At 45.1% G+C, this 26,495-nt stretch overlaps 1 protein-coding gene across 11 annotated transcripts in view; it reads left to right on the plus strand.

Annotated features, from left to right (window-relative positions):
* Positions 1-26,495, plus strand: part of PPP2R3A (protein phosphatase 2 regulatory subunit B''alpha) — a 1,177,159-nt gene that overhangs the window by 800,253 nt on the left and 350,411 nt on the right. For all 11 annotated transcript variants that reach the window (XR_004540589.1, XR_004540590.1, XR_004540592.1 and 8 more), the window contains one exon: positions 3,769-3,858. Coding sequence is in view for 8 of the 11 variants with exons in the window: in XM_033957843.1 (XP_033813734.1) it covers positions 3,769-3,858 (90 nt within the window). In the remaining 3 variants the exon portion in view is untranslated. The remainder of the gene's footprint in view (positions 1-3,768; positions 3,859-26,495) is intronic.

Raw genomic sequence — 26,495 nt, forward strand, 5'->3', positions numbered from 1 at the left:
TTTGTTTCCTAATCTTGATTATTTTCTCTTGAAAGAAAACTGCTATTTTTTGAGCTGAGGGAGGGTTAATAGAAAAGTCCGCATTTTTTTATTTAAAGATAGTTAAAGTTTTTAGAATGGAGACGGGGATAGAAAGGGAGTAGTGAGGGAGGAAAAAGAAATAGCTGACAAGTTAAACGACTTCTTTACATCAGTCTTCACGAGGGAGGACACATCCAACATCCCGGAACCAGAGGAAATAGAAAATGGAGATCAAGATAGCAAGCTGATCCAACTAGAGGTGAGCCAGGAGGATGTCCTCAGGCAGATAGACAAGCTAAAGAGCGACAAGTCACCAGGTCCAGACAGCATCCACCCAAGGGTGCTCAAGGAATTAAGGAATGAAATAGCAGAGACACTTCAGCAAATATGCAACCTATCCCTAAAAACTGGAGAGATCCCGGAGGACTGGAAAATAGCTAATGTCACGCCCATCTTCAAGAAGGGTTCAAGGAGCGACCCGGGAAACTACAGGCCGGTGAGCCTCACATCGGTCCCGGGAAAGATGATGGAGGCACTGATTAAGGACGGCATCTGTGATCATATCGAAAAAAATGGACAGCTAAGGTCGAGCCAGCATGGGTTCTGCAAGGGTAGGTCGTGCCTCACAAATTTGTTATACTTCTTTGAGAGGGTAAATAGCCAGGTGGACAAAGGTGAACCCATAGACATAATTTACCTAGACTTTCAGAAAGCCTTCGATAAGGTACCACATGAGCGATTGCTCAGGAAACTATGGAATCATGGGGTGCGAGGGGAGGTCCACCGATGGATTAAAAACTGGCTGTCGGAGAGGAAGCAGAGGGTTGGTGTAAAGGGCCACTACTCGGACTGGCAAGGGGTCACGAGCGGGGTTCCTCAAGGGTCGGTGCTGGGACCGCTCCTATTTAACATATTCATCGACGACCTGGAGGCGGGAACAAAATGTGAGGTCATCAAATTCGCTGATGATACCAAACTATTCAGCAGGGTTGAAACCACGGTAGATTGCGAGGATCTCCAAAGGGATCTTACGACACTGGAAGAATGGGCAAAAAAGTGGCAAATGAGCTTCAACGTGGGGAAGTGCAAGGTCATGCATGTAGGGAGAAGGAACCCGATGTTCACTTACAAAATGGGGGGAACAATGCTAGGGGTCAGTAAGCTGGAAAGAGACCTGGGAGTGATGGTAGACACGACATTGAAGGCGTCAGCACAGTGCGCCACAGCCTCGAGGAAAGCAAACCAAATGCTAGGTATCATTAAGAAGGGTATCTCGACCAGAACGAAGGAAGTCATCCTGCCACTGTACCGGGCTATGGTGCGCCCCCATCTGGAATACTGTGTACAGTACTGGTCACCGTACCTCAAAAAGGACATGGCAATGCTTGAGGGAGTCCAGAGAAGAGCAACTAAACTGATTAAGGGTATGGAAAACCTTACATACACTGACAGACTGAAAAAGCTGGGGCTGTTCTCCCTGGAGAAGCGGAGACTCAGAGGAGACATGATAGAGACCTTCAAGATCCTGAGGGGCATCGAAAAGGTTGACAAGGACAGATTTTTCAATTTGAAAGAAACCACAAAAACAAGGGGCCACTCGATGAAATTGAAGGGGGACAGGTTTAGAACAAACGCAAGGAAATTTTTTTTCACACAGAGGGTGGTGGACACATGGAACACCCTTCCGGAAGCCGTGATAGGAAATAGCACAGTACAGGGTTTCAAGGAAGACCTGGATAGGTTCCTGGAGGACAAAGGGATTGAGGGGTACAGATAAGAGCAGTGGAAGGTTTAGAGATAAATGTAGAGGTAGGTATAAAATTAGTCAGGGACTGCTGCTCAGGCAATATGCCTGATGGGCCGCCGCGTGAGCGGACCGCTGGGCGGGATGGACCTCTGGTCTGCCCTGGCGGAGGCGACTACTTATGTTCTTATGTTCTTAATGCTGCTGGCACTGTCATCTTGATATAGGGACACTGGATCATCTGCTGTTCTATTTTCCCTTGAATGGAGATCAATATGGGGTAAAATCAATACAATATTGAAAGTTTCAATGTCACTGTCATATGACATAGGGCTCTTTTTACTAAGGTGTGCTAGCATTTTTAGTGTGTGCTGAATTGCCGCGCATGCTAAATCCGTACTACACGGCTAGAACTAACGCCAGCTCAATGCTGGCGTTAGCATCTAGCGTGCACTAAAACCACTATCACAGCTTAGTAAAAGGAGCCCATAATGTTATTTGGAACTCTCTTAATACCCAAGAGTTCAATCAACGCAAATAAGAATAGGTTATTTCTTATCATGACAGGAGTTGCTATGCAGCTAATTACAAAAAATTGGAAAAATTGGGATAGAATAAATCATAATTTTTGGTGGGAAACCTTGTGCCAATTCTATAAGTTTGAGCGAATGAATTCAATACAATTGGGACACTATAATAAATTCAAAGAGATTTGGGGTTCATTAGTGAAATTTTGTAAAAATTGATCATTAGTGTTACCTCCCCCCTACCCTCCCTCCCACCCACACATCCAGGGTGGGTGGGAGGGAAAGTAGGGGGGTGGTATGTATTTATCTTATTATTTGATAGATGTAAGTGCTGGCGGGGAATGCTGTGAAGCAGCCCCTTTCAAAGTGTTGCTGCTGCTGCTATTTTTTGAGGCCTCGGAGCGGAGGTATGTCAGTTTCACGGTGAGAAGGTCGGTGGACAGAATATGCTGCACAAATGTGCAGAATATGCTGCACAAGGGGGTGGGGGAGAGGGGAGGAAAAATGTTGCACTTGGGGGAGGGGAGAAAGGAAAGAGGAAGAATTGGGGTGGAGGAGAGGAAGGGAGAGATGATTGTTGTACATGGAAAAAAAATAAATCATCCCTGAAAATAAGCCCTAGTGCATTTTTTGGACCCAAAATTTATATAAGACTGTCTTATTTTTAGGGAAACACGGTATTACACCCTCTGAGAGCTTTACACATTTTGGATGTTTTCATTCACATTTTGGACAACATTTTCATATCTTTATCACCTTAAAGTGATAACATCCAGTTTTGATCCTATTTCCAGTGAATCACTATTCATTTTGGTACCTCAGATGTTTTTTACATCTCCAAATTCGTTATTTTACTATTTTTTTCTTTTTAAGGACCCCTGATGAAGGTACATTTCTGCTGAAACATGGACTGTATTGGGTCCCAACAACATGTTGACCTGACTACAGGTGTTATTTCGGGTCCCCACAACACATTGACCTGACTGCTGGTGTTGTTTCAGGTTGATCCATATTGAAGAAGAGAAGATTTACCTACATTGTGAACATATTGGTTGTTTTTAACCATATCATTAATTATATTGTTGAATAGATGGATTGTCTTCATAAGTCAAAGGGCTCCTTTTACTAAGGTGCACTAGCGTTTTTAGCGCAGGCTAAAGATTAGCGCGTACAAACTACACGCTAAATGAAAAATACTAATGCCAGCTCTATGGAGGTGTTAGCGTTTAGCGCGTGCAGCATTGTAGCATGCGCTAAAACCGCTAGTGCACCTTAGTAAAAGGAGCCCAAAGTGTCTTGTTTTTATAATTTATGTTTTTATATTTTTTTATGTATTATTTTGAATAAATATATCCTGAGTTATCCAGAAACAATTGTTCTACCTTTTCTTTTTGGTTTTCCCCAGTAATATTGTGGATCAAAGGTTTTTTGTTTTTGCTCTGTTTTAAAAATGATTCCACATATTGTATGTTTCAGAGGTAACACTGTACAAAAGGAAGGCCAAATGAGTTACGCAGACTTTGTGTGGTTCCTGATTTCAGAGGAAGACAAAAAGACTCCTACCAGGTAATACAGGCCAAGCCAAGAGACTCATAAAAAATAGTTTTCTGAAAATATTTTATATGCATTTGAAAATAATTTTTACTATAGTAGAGACAAATGACTATAACAAGTGTGTGGGGAAGGTTTTGTACCTTACAATAATTTTATGATGATCTTTTATCTAAGGAGATATTAAAAGAGAATTACATTAATACTTTTAAACAAATTATCATAGTATGTGGCAAGTATGTGTATTTGTTTTTCTATTTATTATACTAATGTTGTTTTTCAAGACCCTTGTTCCTTTGGAGACCCTCCAAAAGTCACTATGGTATATATAATCTCCTCCTGTGCCCTTGTACTAACGAGGAAGGAGGGTGACCTGTTCCAGACCTGCAGCAGGGTGGTGATGGGGTGTGCAGGGTTGGCTCAAGGGATTGAGACATCTTGAGTCAACTTTTGTTTCAGTGCCCCCTCCTGCATCAGCACCCCATCTAATCTAATCTAATCTGGAGCTCTTATAAAACAGCTTAATCCTAAAAAAAGGTTCTGAATAATTTGCAGGTAGGAAGCCAATGCATTCATTGGGAATTACTATCCACAGAGTCTTATACAGAGGCATCATCACCTCCTTTTTCTTACTGGTCATCCCTCTCTCTAGGCACCCAAGCCTTCGCCTTTTTTACCTGTTTGGCCACCTTAAAATCATCATATATGGTCATACCTAAATCCTGTTCTTTCATAAAGAAAAGTTATTCACCCCTAAATTATATGGTTCCCTCAGGTTTTTGCAACCTAAATGCATGAGCCTGCATTTTTTAGTATTCAATTTTAGCTGCCAAATACTGGACCATTCTTAAAGCTTTGCTAGGTCCTTCCTCCTGTTAGTCACACATCATCAAGGGTGTCTACCCTGTTGTAGATTTTGGTATCAACTACAAAGAGGCAACCTTATTAAACAGCCCTACAGCAACATCACTTACAAAAATGTTAAAAGAACCAGCCCAAGAACTGAACCTTGCAATATGTCACTGGTAACACCCTTTTCCTCTAATGAACTCAATTTACCACTACTCTCCATCGCCTTCTACTCAACCAGTTCCTAACCCTGTTAGCCAGTTTAGGGTCCATACAGAGGGCACCCATTTTATTTATTAGTCATCTATGTAGAACTTTGTCAAAGGCTTTGCTAAAATTTAAATTCACATCTAGCATTCTCTCCTGATCCAACTCTCTGGTCACCCAATCAAAGAAATTATTCAGATTTGTTTAGTGAAATCGTGTTTTCTTGGGCCCCCAAATCTAAAAACTTTACTATTGTCTGTTTTATAAATGTTTCCATTAATTTATTTACCACAGAAGTGAGACTTACTGGCCTATAGTTCCCAACTTATTCTTTACCTCTACTATTGTGGAGAAGTATGACATCTGCCCCTCTCCAGTCCTCTGGGACTACTCCTAACTCTAGACAATCCTTGAAAAGATTAGATTGCGGAACCACTAGAACTTCCCTAAGTTTCTTCAGTATCCTTAGATATATGCCATCTGGCCTCATCACTTTCTTCATCTTTCGCTAGCTGTTCTCTGAAAATCGTTCAGGACTATCATATCTCCATTTCTATTTGTGTTTGTTTTTTGTGGTCCTGTTCCCAGCTCTTCAGCTGAAAACACAGAGCAGAAATATTTAATAAGCAATTAATGAGTTGCCCATGTCATATAAATCAATTATATTGCGTTCCTCTAATCCAGATATATCAATACCACCGTTATATTAAAAAATATTTGATTTCATGATTGCCTTAGCCAATTCTAGGCTTAATTTTTACAAATGGTGGAATCACCTTTGTGTCATCAGAAAGTATGAGGAAAAAATGTTATGTTATGTTATGTTATTTATTTCTTATATACCGCTAAATCCGTTAAGTTCTAAGCGGTTTACATAGAAATATACATTTGAGGATACAATAAAATAAGATAAATAAATAAAGAATGGGTACTTTGAAATTCCCTTACTGTCCCGAAGGCTCACAATCTAACTAAAGTACCAAAGACAAATAAATTAGCAAATAGTAGATAGGAAAATAAAGATAGCGTAAATGAGATATAAAGCATCCTAACAAGAATATATAGAACTCTCAATAACATACTGTTAAAAATAAAACGAATATTCCAAAATAATAAAGTATTATAAAAAAAACTAATTAAATAGAAAATACTTTTAAGAATTAATCAAATATAGAAATAATATTCAAACAAAATAACTTAGCCAGATTCACAAAAATTTGGACCCCTCTTTTGATGAATATGTAAGGACTCATGTAAATCCCAATTAATTTTACTTTGTATATTAACTATGCTATATTTTGCATGTTATTATGTATATTTTAGAATCTACAGCTTATTGTTTTGTTTTATTCTTATACTTTTGTATTTGTAAAATTTCAAAAAAATTTCAATTAAAAAAAGCAATTATACCTTATCTTTATCAACTTCTACATATTTCTTCCCTTCACCTTTGAGTCTCACAATGCCACTTTTGCTCTTCTTTCTATCACTAACATATCTAAAAAATGTGGCCCTCATTTCCTCTTTCTGTTATTTATTTTCCTTATAAAAGGGTTTATTGCCCTTACAATAGCTCCCTTCACTTTTGCTCACTGCTTTCCTACTTCTTTCAGATGTTCCCATCCATACATTTCCTTGAAGCAATGCCCATCTGAACAAAATTAGTTTTTTAAAGTCTAGAACCATTACTTTTGAATTCATCCTCTCTACAACTGTTTTAATATTAAACCATACCATCCAGTGATCACTGGATGCCAGATGATCATCCACTATAATTTTAGAAATAATTTTCCCTTTCTTAAACAATAAGTCCAGTATGGCCCCAGTTCCATTACGAACTGTTAAAATAGTTCCTCCTGTATAGAATCCAGGATCTCCCTACTACTAGAAGACCCCAAAATAGCAATACATCAATCAGCATTTGGCATATTAAAATCACCTATTAGTATTACTTTCCATTTCACAGGTATATTTATGTCTTTAACTAAATCTCTGTGCATTTCATCTGTCTGTGAAGGAGGCCTGTGCAGTTCACCAATGTAACATATTGGGGCTAATTTTCAAAGCACTTAGACACACGAAGTAATATAGTAACATATAGTATTTTATGTGTCAGATAAAGATCACACAGTCTATCCAATCTGTCCAACAATGTGGTCAGAGCCACACCCACCACTCTGTGCAGGCCCCAGTCACCCATGTTTAAACCCTGTTTGTGAAATCTCCATCATGCCAACTATGATGTGCTCTTGGTTGTAAACTGAGAGAGGAGGTGTCAAGACTGAGAAGCATCCGTGAGAATGAGAGGTACATCGATGAAATGGTTAATGAGGCATCAAAGATTTCCAGCAGTGGGGAAGAAGAGGCTATACTGAGGGAAGGTAGCTGGACTCAAGATTACGGAACACTGCAAGATTGGTACTGTGACTCCCTCCGCCCTTGAACTGAAGAACCGGTATGCTGTCCTGGAAGTGGAGGAGATGAGAGCATCCCAAGGAGAAGAAGGACCAAAGCTTGAAATCCCCAAAATTACTAGATCCATGACCACTAGGAGTACAGAAGCTTCCATCTGCATCTGCCTGGTGCCAAAATCCAAGATGTTATCCCAGGACAAGCAGGCAGGTATTCTCACAAGTGGGTGACGTGATCCAACGGAGCCCCGATGTGGACGCTTCACAAGCAGTCTTGCTTGAAGAAACTCGAAGTTTTGAGTCGCCCGCACCGCGCATTCGCGAGTGCCTTCCCAACCAGCGCAGGGCACGTCTCCTCAGTTCTTACTTTTCCACAGAGCCGAGAAGTCCGTCTTCAACTCTCTGCGTGAAGTATTTTCACTTGTGCCCGCAGTTTTGGGTTCTTTTTCTCTTAATCGCTGATTTTCGTCATACTTTTCTTGTTTTTAAAAAAAAAAATAAAAAAATTGCTTCCATCCATTCAACTGGGCAGGCCACGTGGCCTCAATCTTGCGGCGGAGCTCTTCCGGCCTATGTCCCGGCCTGCTACCGGTTTTAAAAAGTGTTCCAAGTGTCAGTGCACGATTTCACTGACGGACCCTCATTGACGATGTCTTCGGTGTCTCGGGCCTCAACACCTCCCGAAGTCATGCCGGCCTTGCTCAATACTTACAGCCCGTGCTTACAAGCATCGTTACATCTTGTGGGAGCAGCTATACAGCATGGAGTCTTTGATGGAGCTTTCGTCATCAAAGGGTGCTTCACCATCGACCTCTCCCGAGGCTCTCCAGGCTTCCACATCTTCTGCTCCGAGCCTTATCAAACCGGCATCGTTTGTACCGGCTCTGTCTTCGACGCAGGCTGCGGTGCCTTCCTCTATCTCTTCAGGTCAGATAGCGCAGCAGCCCATTCCCCCAGTAGTGCTTAAAGTGCCCAAGGCTTCTAAGTCCAAGCACTCTCACACTGCCTCGAAGGAGCATGAAGCCCGTGCAGGTGGTCCCGTTGGTGACGCGGATCCATCCTTGCCGGCTTCGTTCCAGACCTTACTTGAGAAGCAATTCATTCAGCTCTTTACCACAATAGGGCCGAAGCTTCTCTCTCAAATCCAGCCTGGGCACGCGGAGGTCTCCCGCGAGGTTGAGCCGCCTCCGGTGCCTCAGCCGTACGCACACTCTCTACAGGGAGCAGAGTCTCTGCGAGTCTCTGGTCTGGCATCGATGCATGCATCGCAAGGAGCAGAGTCTTTTCCCATGCCTCCATTGGAACCGATTCACTCGATGCAAGGAGTAGAGTCTTTGCGAGTGCCTCCATTGGAACCTATCCACTCGATGCAAAGGCTTGAGTCTTTGCGAGTGCCTCGTGGTTCTTCCAGTCAACCACCTCTGCTTTGATCCACCGCTTCCAATCCCATACACTCTCTGGGGGCCTCAGCGAAGACACATTCACCTCGTTTGTCCAGGCCTGCTTCAAGACACAGCTCGCATCATCGATCGAGGCACTCTTCGAAGCACTCATCCAGGCATGCCTCGCCTCATATGAAAAAGCCTTTTCGTCAGTATTCTCCACCGGCTACTTCTCCTACTCCACTACTAGATTTCGAGGACATGGTGGGGTCTTTTTCTCCATCTAGATCCCCGTCCTTATTGGATCGACGTCCTCGAGTCCCTCTCGAGGCACTGCTTTGGCTGACCAGCTGTCTTTTTCTTCTTTTCTCCATCAGATGGCAGCTGACTTGGACATTCAACTGGACACTGGGTCCAAATTTTCAAAGGAGTATCTCGAGACCATGCATCTCCCTCAACCTCCTGCTGAATCCCTCAAGCTTCCTCTTCATAAGCTGCTGGATCAGACCTTTGTCCGCTGTCTGGAGACCCCCTATTCCATCCCCGCTGTTCTGGGAAAATTGGATTCCAGATACCACACGGTTCATCATAAGGGGTTTGACGGTGCCCAGCTATCCCATCAATCCCTTTTGGTGGAATCTTCATTGAAGCGGTCTCACACCTCCCAGGTCTATGCCACTGTTCCACCTGGTAGGGAGGGCAAGACAGGTTCGGCAGGCACATTTACCAGAACTCTATGATGACGTTCAGAGTTCTCAATTACAATTTTCATTTTATTACCTATTTTGAATTTTTCCTGTCTGTCCTTCCCAAGTTCATGCCCTACTTGGATTCTCGAGCACATTTTTGAATACCAGGAAGTCCTGGCTTCTTTGTCCCAACTCCGGTTGCAACTGATGCAGTCCTCATACGATGCCTTTGAGCTGTCTGCTCGGGCTACTGCTTGTTCGGTAGCCATGCGACGCCTTGCGTGGCTCCGGACCATCAACATGGACCCCAATCTGCAGGACAGGCTGGCTAATGTCCCGTGCGCTGGTACTGACCCTCTTCGATGAGTCCATTGAGGCGGCAACCAAGAAGCTTTCGGACCATGAGAAGTCTTTCTAATCTATTCTCCGCCTGAAGCCAAAGCCAACTCCTCCTCGTCCTTCACGCCTGCCTTTGATTTGCCAGCGGCGTTTTCCACCTAAACAGGCTTCTGTTAAGAGGCAGCATCCACAGAAGCAGCAGCAGAAGCCTCAGATGTCTGCTGTCCCCAAGGTTCCTCAGCCTTTTTGACTGTCTCCTTCAAAGCATAACGTCAGTCGTTCTGCCTTTCCCCGTTTTTCCCCCTATCGGAGGTCGTCTCCATCATTTTTACCACCGACCTCTGGGTCCTTTCCATCCTAAGGGAGAGATATTCTCTTCAGTTCCATCAAGTTCCTCCGGAACATCCTCCAAGAGAGTATCCTTCCTCCTCGGCCCAGACCGCCCTTCTTCTTCAGGAAACTCAAGCTTTGCTGCAGCTCCGGGCTGTCGAGCCGGTTCCTTTGGCTCAACAGAACAAGGGTTTTTACTCCCGGTATTTCCTTGTTCCGAAGAAGACAGGTGATTGTGTTCTATTTTGGATCTCATAGTGCTCAACAAATATCTGGTCAAAGAAAAGTTTTGCATGCTGACCCTGGCATCTCTGTATCCCCTCCTCGAGCAGAACGACTGGTTATGCTCTCTGGATCTCAAGGAGGCCTACACACACATTCCCATTCATCCAGCCTCCCGTCAATACCTCAGATTTCGGGTGGGACATCTTCATCTTCAATACCAAGTGCTCCCTTTCGGCCTGGCATCGTCACCCAGAGTCTTCACCAAGTGTCTGGTTGTGGTGGCCGCAGTGCTCAGGAACCATGGTCTTCAGGTGTTTCCCTACCTGGACAACTGGCTCATAAAGGATTCCACGTCTCAGGGAGTCGTCCTGGTGACTCAGCGCACTATCTGGTTTCTGCAGAGTCTGGGGTTCGAGATCAACTTTCCAAAATCCCATCTACAACCTTCCCAGACTCTTCCCTTTATCGGAGCTGTTCTGGATACTATCCAACTCAGAGCGTTCCTCCCTCCGCAACGTCTGGAAGCTCTTCTCCATCTTTGTCATTCAGTGTCCTCTCGCACGTCCATCTCGGCGAGGCACATGATGGTTCTTCTGGGCCAGTACACGTGACTCCTTTTGCCAGACTTCACCTCAGAATTCCTTAGTGGTCACTGGCAGAGGTTTCCGACCCTCTGACTCGACACATCCAGGTCACTCCTCTGACACAGTCTCTTCGCTGGTGGATGCTCTCTTCCAATCTATCCAGAGGCTTACTTTTTCACACGTCCCCCCCATCAGAAGGTGCTCACGATTGACTCTTTGACTTACTCTTGGGGGGCTCATCTGGATGGTCTCCGTACTCAAGGCTATTGGACCAGTACGGATCAACAGTTTTACATCAATCTCCTGGAACTCAGGGCGATCTTCAATGCTCTCAATGCTTTTCAACATCTGCTTCACGACCGTGTAGTCCTTATTCGCACGGACAACCAAGTCGCCATGTATTATGTCAACAAACAGGGAGGCACGGGATCAGCCTCCCTCTGTCAAGAGGCTCTGAAAGTTTGGGATTGGGCAATTCGCCACAACACCTTCCTCAAAGCTGTCTACATTCAGGGGGCGGACAATGCCTTAGCAGACAACTTGAGTCGTCTTCTCCAACCTCACGAATGAACTCTCCATTCCACACCCCTTCATCGCATTTTCTTTCTGTGGGGAACGCCTCAGATAGACCTCTTCGCAGCCCCCCCCCACTTCAAGCTGCCTCAGTTCTGCTCTAGGATCTACACTCCTCATCGCCTCGAGGCAGATGCTTTTCTTCTGGACTGGACGAATCTCTTTCTGTATGCGTTAACTCCATTTCCTCTCATTCAAAAGACTCTGGTCAAGCTGAAGTCCGACCATGCCACCATGATTCTGATTGCTCCTTGGTGGCCCAGGCAACCTTGGTACTCCCTTCTACTTCAACTCAGCAGCAGGGAGCCCTTCCTTCTACCAGTGTTTCCATCGCTGCTTACACAGCATCAGGGATCTCTGCTTCATCCCAACCTGCAGTCTCTTCACCTGACAGCTTGGTTCCTCTCAACGTAACTCCTCTCCAGTTTTCACAAGGATGTTTTGGAAGCTTCACGGAAGCCTGCTACTAGACAATGCTATCACCAGAAATGGACTAGATTTTCTACTTGGTGTTTTTCTCATCATCAGGAGCCTCAACATTCCTCCTTATCTTCAGTTTTGGACTATCTTTTGCACCTTTCTCATTCTGGCCTCAAGTCTACATCGATACGAGTCCATCTTAGTGCAATTGCTGCTTTCCATCAGCCGCTTCAAGGGAAACCTCTCTCTGCTCATCCTGTGGTTTCCAGATTCATGAAGGGACTTTTCCATGTCAATCCTCCTCTCAAACCACCTCCAGTGGTTTGGGACCTCAATATTGTTCTTTCTCAGCTTATGAAACCTCCATTTGAACCTATTGACAAGGCTCATCTGAAGTATCTCACTTGGAAAGTTGTGTTTCTCATTGGCCTCATTTCTGCTCGTCGAGTTAGTGAGCTTCAAGCATTGGTTGCGGATCTACCTTTTACAGTGTTCAATCATGATAAGGTGGTTCTTCGCACTCATCCAAAATTCCTTCCTAAAGTTGTCTCGGAATTTCATCTCAATCAATCCATTGTTCTTCCAGTGTTTTTTCCAAAGCCTCATTCTCATCCTGGAGAATCAGCTCTTCATACTCTGGACTGTAAGCGTGCTTTGGCTTTCTATCTGGAACACACCAAACCGCACAGAACTGCTCCTCAACTTTTCATCTCCTTTGATCCGAACAAGTTGGGACGTCCTATCTCTAAGCATACCATCTCCAACTGGATGGCGGCTTGCATCTCTTTCTGCTATGCCCAGGCTGGATTACCCCTTCACAGTAAAGTCACAGCCCATAAGGTCAGAGCAATGACAGCTTCTGTAGCTTTCCTCAGATCTACACCTATTGAGGAAATTTGTAAAGCTGCTACATGGTCCTCGGTTCATACCTTCACTTCTCACTATTGTCTGGATGCTTTCTCCAGACGGGATGGACAGTTTGGCCAAACAGTATTGCAAAATTTATTCTCCTAAGTTGCCAACTCTCCCACCATCCCACTTTGGTTAGCTTGGAGGTCACCCACTAGTGAGAATACTTGCCTGCTTGTCCTGGGATAAAGCACAGTTACTTACCGTAATAATTGTTATCCAGGGACAGCAGGCAACTATTCTCACATCCCATGGCATGCGCCGTGCGGGCGACTCGAAAACTTCGAGTTTCTTCAAGCAAGACTGCGAGGCGTCTGCATCGGGGCTCCGTTGGATCACGTCACCTACTTGTGAGAATAGCTGTCTGCTGTCCCTGGATAACAACTGTTACGGTAAGTAACTGTGCTTTAAGGAGAGCTTGCCGAGACTTATCAAGTCTGATGACTACTATCCGATGCTGCTCATCTACATTGGCCCTAACGATACTGCCAGGTACCCCTGCAAACATGTCAAAAGTGACTTTGTGACTCTGGGAGAGAAGGTGAAGTAGTCAGGTGCACAGGTGGTATTCTCGTCCATCCTCCCTGTCGAGGGTAAAGGCCAGGGCAGAGAAGCTTGCTTCCTGGAGATGAATGTGTGGCTATGTGGATGGTGTCATAGAGAGTATTTTGGCTTCTTGGATCATGGGATGATTTTGCAATGACTGTTAAGCAGGGATGTTGTGCATCTATCAAAGAAGGAAAGAAGTGTCTTTGTCAGCAGGCTTGCTAATCTACTGAAGAGAGCTTTAAACTAGAAATGTTGGGGCAGGGTGATCAAAACTCCCAGGTAAGAATAAGCCCTCAGGTAAGCAAGTCACTGAATGCCTCTATACTAAAGCTAGAAGTATGGGAAACAAGATTCTGGATTTAGAAGCTGTGATGGAAGAACAGGAGTTGAATATAATGGCGATCACAGAGACATGGTTCACAGAGAATCATTACTCGGATGTAGATATACCGGGCTATAATCTGTTCAGGAAAGACAGGGTAGGAAGAAAAGGAGGAGGAGGAGCGTTACATATTAAAGATCATTTTAAAGCCACACAATTACAGGATCTGCAGGGCAAGGAAGAGGCACTGAGGATCAATTTGGAAAGAGGGAATGGTGAATACAGTGTTCCCCCGGTCATTCGCGGTCTTTTCAGACCGCAAATCACCGACAAGGAGAGGGCAGCGGGAGAGGTAGGAGAGAGCAGCCGGAGTGCCACAAGTGCAGGAAATCAGCTCCTGATTGGATAAGGCCCGACTTAGTGCAGGAAGAGGTGGTCGGAATGTACCCCGAGTAATTTCCTGCACTCATGGCGCTCCGGCTGCTCTTCTGCTGCCCTCTCCCACTACCCTCTTCAGGCTCCCCCATGAAAAACCGTATTCGCGATTTTTTGAGATTCGCGGGGGTTCCTGGAACAGAACCCCCACGAATATCGGGGGAGTACTGTATATTTACATTGGTGTGATATACAGGCCTCCTTCAGAGACGGAAGAAGTAGATAGAGATTTAATAGTAGACATTCGGAATATATCTAAAAAAGGGAAAGTCTTCCTAATAGGTGATTTTAACATGCCAGATGTTGATTGGGGTATCCCTAATGTGGGGTCTTCTAGAAGTAGGGAGATCCTAGATTCTCTACAAGGAGAACCCAAGTGGGATGGGGGTCATACTGGACTTACTGCTTACAATCGGGGAAAGTGTTTCTGATGTTACAGTCGTGACCATCTGGCATCCAGTGATCACTGCATGGTACAGTTTAATATTAAGATGGGTATAGAGAGGGCTCATTCAAAAGCAAAGGTTCTAGATTTTAAAAAGCTAACTTTGTTTGGATGAGGTTTTACATCAAGGAATTATTGTCTGGATGGGAACATCTTGAAGAAGTGGAAATGCAGTGGGCAAAACTGAAAGGAGCGATTGTAAGGTCGACAAACCTTTTTGTGAGGCAAGTTAGTAAGAGGAAAAGAAGGCCGCTTTGGTTCTCAAAAGTAGTAGCTGAGAAGGTAAGGAATAAGAGGTTAACTTTCATAAACTACAAAAGATCGCAAAAAGAGGAAGACAGGCAAAAATATCTGGAAAAGTTATGAGAGGCTGGTCGTATAGTCAGGAAAGCAAAGATGCAAATGGAAGAAAAATAGCTGACACAGTAAAATGGGGAGACAAAACATTTTTTTAGATATATTAGTGATAGGAAGAAGTACAAAAGTGGCATTGTGGGACTCAAAGGTGAAGGGGAAGAAAATGTAGAAGCTGATAAAGAAAAGGCCAAATTGTTAAAAATATTTCTGTTCTGTGTTCACGGCTAAAGCGCGGGGAGCAGGACCGCAGAAGGCAAACATGAATAGGGATGGAGGAGTGGTAGATTTTCAGAGGGTTGTTTTCGTGAGGAGTTAGCTAAAATAAAAGTAGATAAAGTACTGGGGCCAGATGGTGTACATCTGAGGGTGCTGAAGGAATTTAGGGAAGTTCTGGTAGCTCCTCTGACTGACCTTTTTAATGAGTTGGGAGTGGTACCGGAGTACTGGAGAAGGGTGGATGTAGTCCCTTTCCACAAAAGTAGAAGTAAGGAAGAAATAGGGAATTACAGGCCGGTAAGACTGACTTCTGTGGTAAGCAAATGAATGGAAACGATTTTAAAACAGAGAATGGGGGAGATCATGTGATGCTGTGAGCTGGTAGGCAGCACGCTGTGCCGGCTCCAGAGCCCTGCTCCTCATCTCGCTTATTTTTGAGAATCTAACTGCGAATTTCTGCCTGCTTTTGTCAGCTTTAGCGCTTGCTTTTGTATGGACAAGTTTCTGGCTAAGCCCCCGACTGCGATGGCCTCGAAGTCAGCTAAAAAAGACCGGGAGAAGGGAAAAGCCTGGCCTTTACTCCGGTCATGCTAGCGGAACTGCAGCAAGTAATCCTGCAGGCGCTGGGGCCGTGCATGGAGCAGATCTCGACTCAGCTGGCCAAATTGGAATCATTGCTGGAGAATAATTTCACCCGCGTCACCGAGTTGGAGACTCGGGTTTCCGCGGTGGAGGATGGGGCTTCTGCACTGGAGTCCGAGGTGGCCACGCTTACTACTCAGTTGCGCTCCTGCCAGGAAAAATTGGAAGACCTGGAGAACCGCTCGCGCTGTGGGAACCTGAGATTCATAGGACTCCTGGAGACAATAGCGGACTCTGTGCTCCTCTCGGTGGTGGAGTCGTGGTTGGCCAGCGAACTGCCGATGCCGGCTTCTTTGGGACCGGCCCGATTTGAGCAGGTGCATCGGGTGGGCTCCCATGCTAGAGCAGAACAGCGCCCCAGAGTGATCATTGGCAAGCTTCATAATTATCGCCACAAAGTGGAGATCCTTCAGGCATACCGGGCTAAAAGAGAATCGCTGGTGTATTAGACTCACCCGATTAGAATTGGACAGGACTATTCTGCTGCCTTGACAGACCGGTGCAAAGTTTTCTACCCCCTTTGTGCTAAACTGGTGGAACTGAAGCATTGCTTTATGTTCCTTTATCCGGCCATCTTAAAAATTCAACAACATGGAAAGTGGCACGTGTTTGACTCAGTAGATCTGGCAGGAGATTTTATTAATCGCATGGAGTCCTCTTCATCTTCTGTTTGATTTCCATTGTCCGAATGTGACTCTGCTGGCAAAGGTGGTGGACTTGATTTTGTTCTTTTATTGTCATCTCAATTCTCAAGACATGTAATTGCAACCGTTTTTTGAGGACAGGGCCCTGAAGGCCTCGTTGTCGTGATTTGCTTCCCTGGAGCCTGGAGGGTTCTTGGCAAGCCATGCTCCTGGTTGGGGGTTGGGGTGGAGGTGGGGGTGGGGGGGGTTATGGGGAATGTTGGGGGGAGGCTTTGGGTTGGGGGGGAGTGGAATATTTTGCAGATGTTTGTTTTCTCCATTCCAGTGCTTATTGTGGTTTTCAAATGCATTCTTTGTGTGTTTTCGGTGTGTGTGCTTTTCTGTATTCTCTCTTAGGCCTGGCTGGGAGCCTGGGAGAGTTATATGAGGGGATGGGCAAGGTTATTATCTTTTTCTAGTTCCTGAGTGCTAAGACCTTTCGTATTTTGTCTTGGAATATATGTGGTATAACCTCTCCTGTAAAAAGAAGTAAAATTCTTCAACGCCTTCAGCATCATAGAGCGGACTTGGCATGTCTTCAAGAAACCCGATTGACCGATGAGGAACATGCCAAGTTGCTGAGAGGTTGGGTGGGCCAGGTGTTTTCTACTTCATCCCCGAATAAGAAGGCAGGGGTGGTCCTGTTGGTACGCATGGGGTTCCCGGGTAGGGTTGAGCAACTTTATAAGGACTCTCTGGGGAGAATCTTATTGTGCAAGGTGACCATGTCTGGATTTACATTTAATTTATTGGCTGTATATGCTCCCAACCACTATGATCATGCTTTTTTCACTTCTTTAGTTACCTTGGGGTTGCGGGACCCGGTTCACCCCTTGGTCTTGCTGGGAGACCTAATCAGGTACTCAATCCCGAATTAGACAGGACAGGCCCGGGTTCCTCTCAGACCTTTAGCCTTACTAGGGGTATTCCCTTTCTCTGTAATACTTTGGATCTTATTGATCCTTGGTGCCTGCTTCATACTACTGAAAGGGACTTTACACATCAGTCTCGGGCTCACAATACCTTCTCGAGAATTGATTATATCTTGACCTCAACCGCCTCTCTGTCTCAGGTTCATTCCGCTATGGTAGGCCCATTGTCTGTCTCGGATCATTGTCCTATTTACATCAGTCTTTTACGGGGCGATGACCTTCTCAGAAGGGGGACTTGGAAATTCCCATCCTACCTAGCATCTAGTTCTGACTTTAAAAAGTATCTTACCCAGAAATGGGAGGATTATGTGGCCTTTAATTCCCAACATCAGGACACACCACTTTTGTTTTGGGAGGCGGCTAAATAGGTCCTTCGGGGAGATATTATTTCCTATGTCGTCGCACAGCGAAAACGTCTTTCCCGGGGACTTTTACATCTAGAGGGAGAATACACAAAGATGAAACGAGCGCATCTTGCGCACCCGACTTCTCAATCCCGGGAAGCCATGGTCGACGCTCAGGTTGCCCTGAACACCATGCTACATGAACGCGCTCAGAAATACCATCATTATTCTCGGTTTTACTATTACAAATTTGGCAATAAATCGGGTCGGCTTCTGGCGAGCCTGACGAAGCCCCGGCGACCTCCTCGTTACATTCCTAGTCTTTTGCTTCAATCTGGTAGGGTGATGAATTCCACTGTTGACATTGTAGAAAGTTTTTTGGCATAGTCTAAAGACTTTTATGCCTCGAGGGACCCACAAGGGGGACCTGAGGTTGATGATTATCTTCAACGGATGATGACCGTCTTACCTTGAACCATCCGATACAGGGAAAGGAACTTCAAGCAGCGATCAAACAACTTAACAGTGGCACTTCTCCGGGCCCAGACGGCTTTTCCCCCGAGTTTTATAAATTGCTCTCTGTGTCTCTTTGTAAGCTTGCAGCGGGGAAATTCCCCTTGGGAGCCAACCATGCGTTTATAACTTTAATACCCATACCGGAAAACTTGGGACAGACATTGAATCATACAGACCCATCTCTTCAATGTTGATATCAAAATTCTGGATAAAATTTTAGCTAATCGCCTGGCTACTTTATTGCCTACACTGATTGTCCCTGAACAAGTTGGATTCGTACCACATCGCCACTCTGTCCTAAATGTTCATAGACTACTCATGGCGCTGCAGCGGTCAAGGGATGCTGGTCTTCGGGGAGTTCTAGTTGGCTTAGATGCAGCTAAGGCCTTCGACCAGGTGAACTGGGTTTACCTTTTTCAGGTACTTTCCTACATGGGGTTTGCGGGGTGGTTTTTAGAGATGGTACACTTGCTTTATACAGACCCAACGGCTTGTGTTTTGGTGAATAGCTCACGCTCCCCTGAATTTCCGATAGCCCGGGGCACCAGACAGGGCAGTCCACTGTCCCCTCTCTTATTTCTTTTGTACTTGGATCCTTTTCTTCGTACGCTTTTGCGGGATGACGTGTTAAAGGGGTTGCCGGAGGGAGACTCGCAACTGCAGGTCTTGGCATACGCTGATGATCTTTTGCTGACCCTGGGGGATCCCGAAGTTTCTCTTCCCAGAGCGTTGGACTTGCTCGATGAGTTTAGCATGTACTCGGGCCTGGCATTAAACAAACAAAAATCCATGGTACTGCCCTTATCTCCAGAAGTTCAGACTCAGTGGCAGGGTGCGTTCCCTCTGGCCTGGGCTCCGGGAACTCTTACATACCTGGGTGTTATCTCCCCTGACCTCTCAGTCCTATATGCTCTCAACATATACCCTCTAGTTTGTTCTACCTTACAAAATTAGCGAAATGGAGGGTGTATCCCTTAACATTGTTGTGGAAAATAGCATTGTATAATATGGTATTGGTGCCTCAATGGCTTTATGTGTTTCAAATGCTACTTGTTTTGTTATCAGCTAAACATGATAAACTTATTGGAAAGTGTTTACAAAAATACTTGTGGAATGGCAAGAGAGCACGTTTGTCTTTGACTCATCTGGCACGTCCTAAGGACTTGGGCGGTTTGGGATTGCAAAGCCTTCGGATGTTGTCCCAGGCGTGCCAGATGAGACACATAAATGACTGGTTCCGCGGGACTAGTCACTTCTCCACTTCCCGACAGGAACTTATACTTTGTGCTCCCTTTCAGTTTAGCTACCTGCTGCTTGTACAACATTTGCCTCCAAAGACTTCCTCCACGAGGGACCTCTTCTTGCGACCCCTGCGACGCGTTTGGAAACTTCTGTGTCAGCAACTCCGAATCTCATCTCAGGTGACTCCTTATTTACCATTGAGGGGTATTGGGAATTTTCCCTCTGGACTAGCACCTACATCACCCAGTGTGTGGACTGACGATGCTAACCTTTACGTTTTCCAACTGGTACGCTCCGATGGATCCTTTGATGACCTTAAACGGGATCATGGTTGGAAGGCGAACGACTGGCTTTCTTACCTTCAGCTATTCTCTTATGTCCGATCATTGCCATGGGACTTTCTTACTGATCGGTGGATGGAGTCCATCTCTGAGGCTTTGAGTTTGTCTGCCCAGGTATTGATCCCCATGAGATTCCATCACCGGCATCTTCAAGAAAGTATGGGCGAGCTTCCTTATGAGCAGTATGCCGCTAAGTGGTCTTTGGACCTAGCCTCTGAGGTGACAGCCCACATGGTTAAGAGAGCGATCCCTAAAACGGCTCGTTTGACACCTAGTGTGACATTGATTGAAATGAACTACAAATTCTTGCTGCATCTTCATTGATCCCCTTCATATTTGTTCCGGCGAAGATGTGTGCTTCTGATCAATGCCTCAAATGTTCTTACTCTCCAGCTACTCTTGGACATCAGTTTTGGTCTTGTATGAAGGTGCAAACCTTTTGGCAGCAGATTTGAGGACACATCCAGAATATGTGGACATACAATTTTGCCTTCAGCCCTGTTATGTTGTTCACGTTGGACTTTCTGCCGCTCCCTTCCCCGAGAGGGTTTTGGAGCTTTCTGGCTCGCGCAGTGTTGATGGGGAAAAAAGTGATCTTGCACTGCTGGATTTCCTCGAACCCTCCTACATTATCTCATTGGCGTACCTTGTGGTGCAGCAGACTTCCATGGACCGTTTACAAATTTCTTTCTTGGACACAAAACTTGGCCATGCTTTTAGCCATTGCTGGGAACCCCTTTGGCTCACTTTGACTCCTAGAGCTCGAAGTCATTCACTTAATGTATGACTTAACACACTGAACTAGATTCTGGAATGGAGAATGTTTCTCACTTACTCTTTTTGTGTGCTTTTGGGTGTTAGGGGTATGGAATGGGATGGGGGGTGGGTGGGTGGGCAGGCACTTGGGTATGTGGTGAAGTTCGGGAGATTGTTGGTACTCATGTATTCATTTGACCACCATGTATCATAGTGTGTATTGTTATTCTTTGAAAATCAATAAACATAGTGATCCTTTTTCCATTTTTTGAATGATGCTTTCTTGTCACTTATCGCCTTTTTCACTGCATTTGTTATCCAGACTGGGTTTTTTGTTCTATTTTTTTTGCACCCTTTCCTGCGGGAAAGGGTGCAAAAAAAAAAAATAGAACAAAAAACCCAGTCTGGATAACAAATGCAGTGAAAAAGGCGATAAGTGACAAGAAAGCATCATTCAAAAAATGGAAAAAGGACAAAACAGAGGAGAACCAAAAGGAACACAAAAAACACCAAAAGGAGTGTCATCGAGTGGTTAGGGAAGCAAAGAAAGAATATGAAGAGAGACTGGCAGGGGAAGCAACAAACTTCAGGTACGTTAAGGGGAAGCAACCAGCAAGGGAGGAAGTGGGACCCTTGGATGATGGGGACAGAAAGGGAGTGGTAAAAGAGGAAAAGGAGATAGCTGACAGGCTAAATAAGTTTTCACGTCAGTTTTCACGAGGGAGGACACAAACAACATTCCGTAGCCCCAGGAGATCGTAAAAGGAGAGCAGGATGAAAATCTGGTCCAGCTAGAGGTGAGCAAGGTGGATGTCCTCAGGCAGATAGACAGGCTAAAGAGCGACAAATCGCCAGGTCCGGATGGCATTCACCCAAGGGTACTCAAAGAACTAAGGAACGAAATAGCTGAGCCACTTCGACAAATATGCAACCTATCCCTAAAGACTGGAGAGATTCCGGAAGACTGGAAAATAGCAAATGTCACACCTATCTTCAAGAAAGGCTCAAGGGGAGACCCAGGAAACTACAGGCCGGTGAGCTTGACCTCGGTCCCGGGAAAGATGATGGAAGCGCTGATTAAAGACAGCATCTGGGAACACATCGACAACTATGGGCAGCTAAAGTCGAGCCAGCATGGCTTCTGCAAGGGTAGGTCATGCCTCATGAACTTATTGTACTTCTTTGAGGGGGTAACCAGCCAGGTGGATAAAGGGGAATCCATAGATATCATTTACCTTGACTTCCAAAAAGCCTTTGACAAGGTGACACATGAAAGACTACTAAGGAAGCTATGGAACCATGGGGTGCAAGGGGAGGTCCACCGATGGATCAAAAACTGGCTGGCGGACAGGAAACAGAGGGTTGGAGTAAAGGGACATTACTCAGACTGGCAATGCGTCACGAGCGGAGTTCCACAGGGGTCGGTGCCGCTCCTATTCAATATATTCATTAACGACCTGGAGGCAAGAACAAAGTGTGAGGTTATTAAATTTGCGGATGATACCAAACTATATCGCAAGGTCAATAACATGGAGGACTGCGAAGATCTCCAAAAAGATCTGACAATACTGGAAAAATGGGCCAAAAAGTGGCAAATGAGTTTCAACATAGGGAAATGCAAGGTCATGCATATAGGGGAAAAAAAACCCGATGTTCACTTACAAAATGGGGGGATCAACGCTAGGGGTGAGCGACCTTGAAAGAGACCTGGGAGTGATGGTAGACACGACATTGAAGGCGTCGGCGCAGTGTGCCACGGCCTCAAGGAAAGCAAACAGAATGTTGGGTATCATTAAGAAGGGTATCACGACCAGGACAAAGGAAGTCATCCTGCCACTGTATCGTGCTATGGTGCGCCCGCACCTGGAGTACTGTGTTCAGTTCTGGTCGCCGTACCTCAAGAAGGACATGGAGGTACTTGAGAGGGTCCAGAGAAGAGCAACTAAGCTAATAAAGGGCATGGAGGACCTCTCATATACTGACAGACTGAAAAAGCTACTGGAAAAGCAGAGACTTAGAGGAGACATGATAGAAACCTTCAAGATCATGAAGGGCATAGAAAAAATAGACAGGGACAGATTTTTCAAATTAAGGGGATCAACAAGTACAAGGGGGCACTCAGAGAAATTAAAAGGGGAGAGGTTTAGAACGAACGCCAGGAAGTTCTTTTTCACACAGAGGGTGGTAGATACATGGAACGCGCTACCAGAGGATGTGATAAACAGGAGCACGCTACAGGGGTTCAAAGAAGCTTTGGATAGGTACTTCGAAGACAAAGGGATTGAGGGGTACAGGTAAGAGTAGAGGTAGATTATAGGGATGGGATTAGAGGTAAATTACCAAATTAATCAGGGACCACTGTTCAGGCACTAGGCCTGATGGGCCGCCGCGGGAGCGGACCGCTGAGCAGGATGGACCTCTGGTCTGACTCAGCGGGGGCAACTTCTTATGTTCTTAAAACAGAGAATGGTCGAGTTTCTGGAACCTTGTAGATTACAGGAGCAGAGACAACATGGATTCATTAGAGGTAGGTCATGTCAGATAAATCTGATCAATTTCTTTGACTGGAGGACCAGAGAATTGGTTAGAGGATGTACGCTAGATGTGTTGTATTTAGATTTTAGCAAAGCCTTTGACAGTGTTCCACATATACGTCTAATAAATAAACTGAGTGCCCTTGGGATGGGTCCTAAAGTGACAGGCTGGGTCAAGAACTGGTCGAGTGGAAGGTGACAGAGGGTAGTGATCAATGGAGATTGCTCTGAGGAAAGGGATGTTACCAGTGGTGTGCCTCCAGGTTCTGTTCTTGGACCAGTTCTTTTTACCATTTTTATAAACGATATTGCTGAAGGGTTGTCGGGTAAGATGTGCCTCTTTGCGGGTGATACCAAAATCTGCAATAGAGTAGGCATGCTGGATGGTGTGAATAACATGAAGATAGACCTGGTGAAGCTTGAAGAATGGTCTGAAATTTTGCAGCTAAAATTTAATGGTAAGAAATGCAAGGTAATGCATTTGAGCTGCAAAATCCCAAGGGAACTGTACCGTTTAGGGGGTGAAGAACTTATGTGCATGACAGAAGAGTGGGACTTGGGTGTGATTGCATGTGATGATCTTAAGGTGGCAAACAGGTTGAAAAGGTGACGTCAAAAGCTAGAAGGATGCTAGGTTATATAGGAAGAGGTATGGCTAGCAGGAAAAAGGAGGTATTGATGCCCCTGTATAAGACTTTGGTGAGACCTCATTAAAAATATTGTGTACAGTTCTGGAGGCCGCACCTTCAAAAAGATATAAAAAGGATGGAATCAATCCAGAGGAAGGCTACTAAAATGGTTTGTGGCCTTCATCATAATGGGTATAGGGGCAGACTTAAAGATCTCAATCTGTATACTTTGGAGCAGGGGTAGGGAACTCCGGTCCTCGAGAGCCATAGTCCAGTTGGGTTTTCAGGATTTCCCCAATGAATATGCATTGAAAGCAGTGCATGCAAATAGATCTCATGCATATTCATTGGGGAAATCCTGAAAACCCGACTGGAATAGGGCTCTCGAGGACCGGAGTTCCCTACCCCTGCTTTGGAGGAAAAGCGGAAGAGGGGAGATATGATAGAGACGTTTAAATACCTACGTAATATAAATGTGCATGAGTCGAGTGTTTCATTTGAAAGGAAACTCTGCAATGAGAGGGATAGGATGAAGTTAAGAAGTGATAGGCTCTGGAGTAATCTAAGGAAACACTATTTTACAGAAAGGATGAAAGATGCATGGAACAGTCTCCTGGAAGAGATGGTGGAGACAGAGACTGTGTCTGAATTCAAGAGGGCCTGGGATAGGCATGTGGGATCTCTTAGAGAGAGAAAGAGATAATGGTTACTTCGTATGGGCCATTTGGTCTTTATCTGCCATCATGTTTCTATGTTTTTTTGGGTTTTTTTAATCTTAGGTTTATTGAAAATTGCAACAAAAACTGTATAATCACCAAACAGTATAAACTTGAGCAGAACCATACAAGGAAAAGAAAAGTACATAAGTACACGAAATGCAAGAAAAGAACTATCAGTATACCAATAAGTAGCTGCTGCCAGCTAGTCAACAGTCCAATTGCAATATTCATATTTTTTAAAGTTTAATCCCTCACAAACACACTCCTCATTCAGCTACCTCACAAACCCCCATATGCACCATCCCAAAACTCACCATACACACTATAGTCACTCCCACATCCACCTGTCCAATTCCCCAATCTCTGTGAAAAGCCATGAAGAACAGAGATTCTCCCAACTACCACGAGGGTGTCTTGGGAGAATTGTCTCCAGGGCATCAGATCTGTAATAGAGAATGACACGGGGAAAAAAAATCTGTCCCCGTCACCGCCCCATCACCAGACAACCGTCCCCTTCACCGCCCCGTTTTTACCCCTCCGTCCCCTTCACTGCCCCGTCCCCACTGTCCCCTTCACCACCCCATCCCCACAGCATCCATACAAGCCTCAGTACTGCAATATTTAGCTTATTCCTTTCTTATAAATCATAGTTCTGGCTGCTGAACTGGAGAAAGAGATGTTCAGCTGGCAGGACTTTGTTTATAAATTTTTATCAGCACAACTAATATACTACTTTATCCTAAAGCAAAAAGAAAATAAATAAATAGATTTTTTTTTCTACCTTTGTTGTCTGGTTTCTGCTTTCCTCATTTTCTCATTCAATTCCTTCCATCCACTGTCTGTCTTCTCTCTGCACCTTCCATTTGCTCTGTTACTGTGCCTCTCCCTTCACCCCCCCCTAATTGGTCTGGCATCCATCTTCTTCCCTCCGCTCCCCCATAGTCTGGCATCTGTCTTTTTCCCTTCCAGTGTCTTCTCCCTACTCTCTCTTCCCCATTTCCCTGCTTCTTCTCCCCACTTCCTCCACCCCACCTTCCCCAGGTCCCTTCAGCGTCTGTTTTTCTCCACTCTACCTTTCTTCCCTTTCTCCCTCCCTGACCCTTACCTTCATGGCAGGCAATTTCTAAATATGTTTCCTACTAGCAGCCGGAGTGTTGAGATCGCATGTGGCTGCAGTAAAGGTCATCTCTGATGCAACTTCTGGTTGCATCAAAGATGACCTTTACGGCAGCCACAAGTGATTTCAATGCTCTGGCTGCTGGTAAGAAGCACATTTAGAGAAATTCCCTGCCGCGAAGGTAAGGCAGGGAGGGAGATGCTCAGGTGGCGGCAATCGGGCTCAGACGGCAGCAGCGATCAGGATGGAGGGAGAGAGATTCTTGGGTGGCGGCGGCAGCTATCAGTATGGAGGGAGGGAACACGATCGGTGACCGCATGTGTTCCCTCCCTTCACTGCGAAGACAAGGCCATTCACTGCTCCACGGGGCGGTAAATGGTCTGCTCCCCATACCTGCAGCGACCACTTCTTTTCTTTCCCCCATTTTGGCGGGTTATCCGCAGCTACCCACGGGTAACAACCATCGTGTCATTCTATATATGAGATGTCTGTATTCAAATGAAATGCTAATATGCCACATCACACCCTTTGCCTCTGGGGCAGGGGCAGAACTTGCGGGGACAGGACGGGATGGAGATAGATCCCGCAGGGACGGGGACAAATTTGTTCCCATGTCAATCTCTATGGGGCAAAACCAGGACTGATAAACCCTGTTCAGGTAATCTGGATCCAATTGGTAACTTTATTCCAGGAGAATAAGGAGTTGGATGACTATTTTTGTTCACCTATAGAGGTTCACAGCAGTCCATTCCACAAATCCAATTAATTTTCATCTACAAAAGTATATAGACAACTCTTTACTCCCCATGGGATATAATATTTTAATTCCTAAAGGAATAAGGGTAGCTTCCTAATAACATGTAGAAATAGAATACAGATACCATCTCAAAAGCTACGAAAAGTGAAGCAGATATTTCTTAAGTTCTATGACCACCTCCTTTACTCGGGGCATCAT

Source organism: Geotrypetes seraphini, chromosome 9 (genome assembly GCF_902459505.1).
Source record: "Geotrypetes seraphini chromosome 9, aGeoSer1.1, whole genome shotgun sequence".
NCBI classification, from domain to species: Eukaryota; Metazoa; Chordata; class Amphibia; order Gymnophiona; family Dermophiidae; genus Geotrypetes; species Geotrypetes seraphini.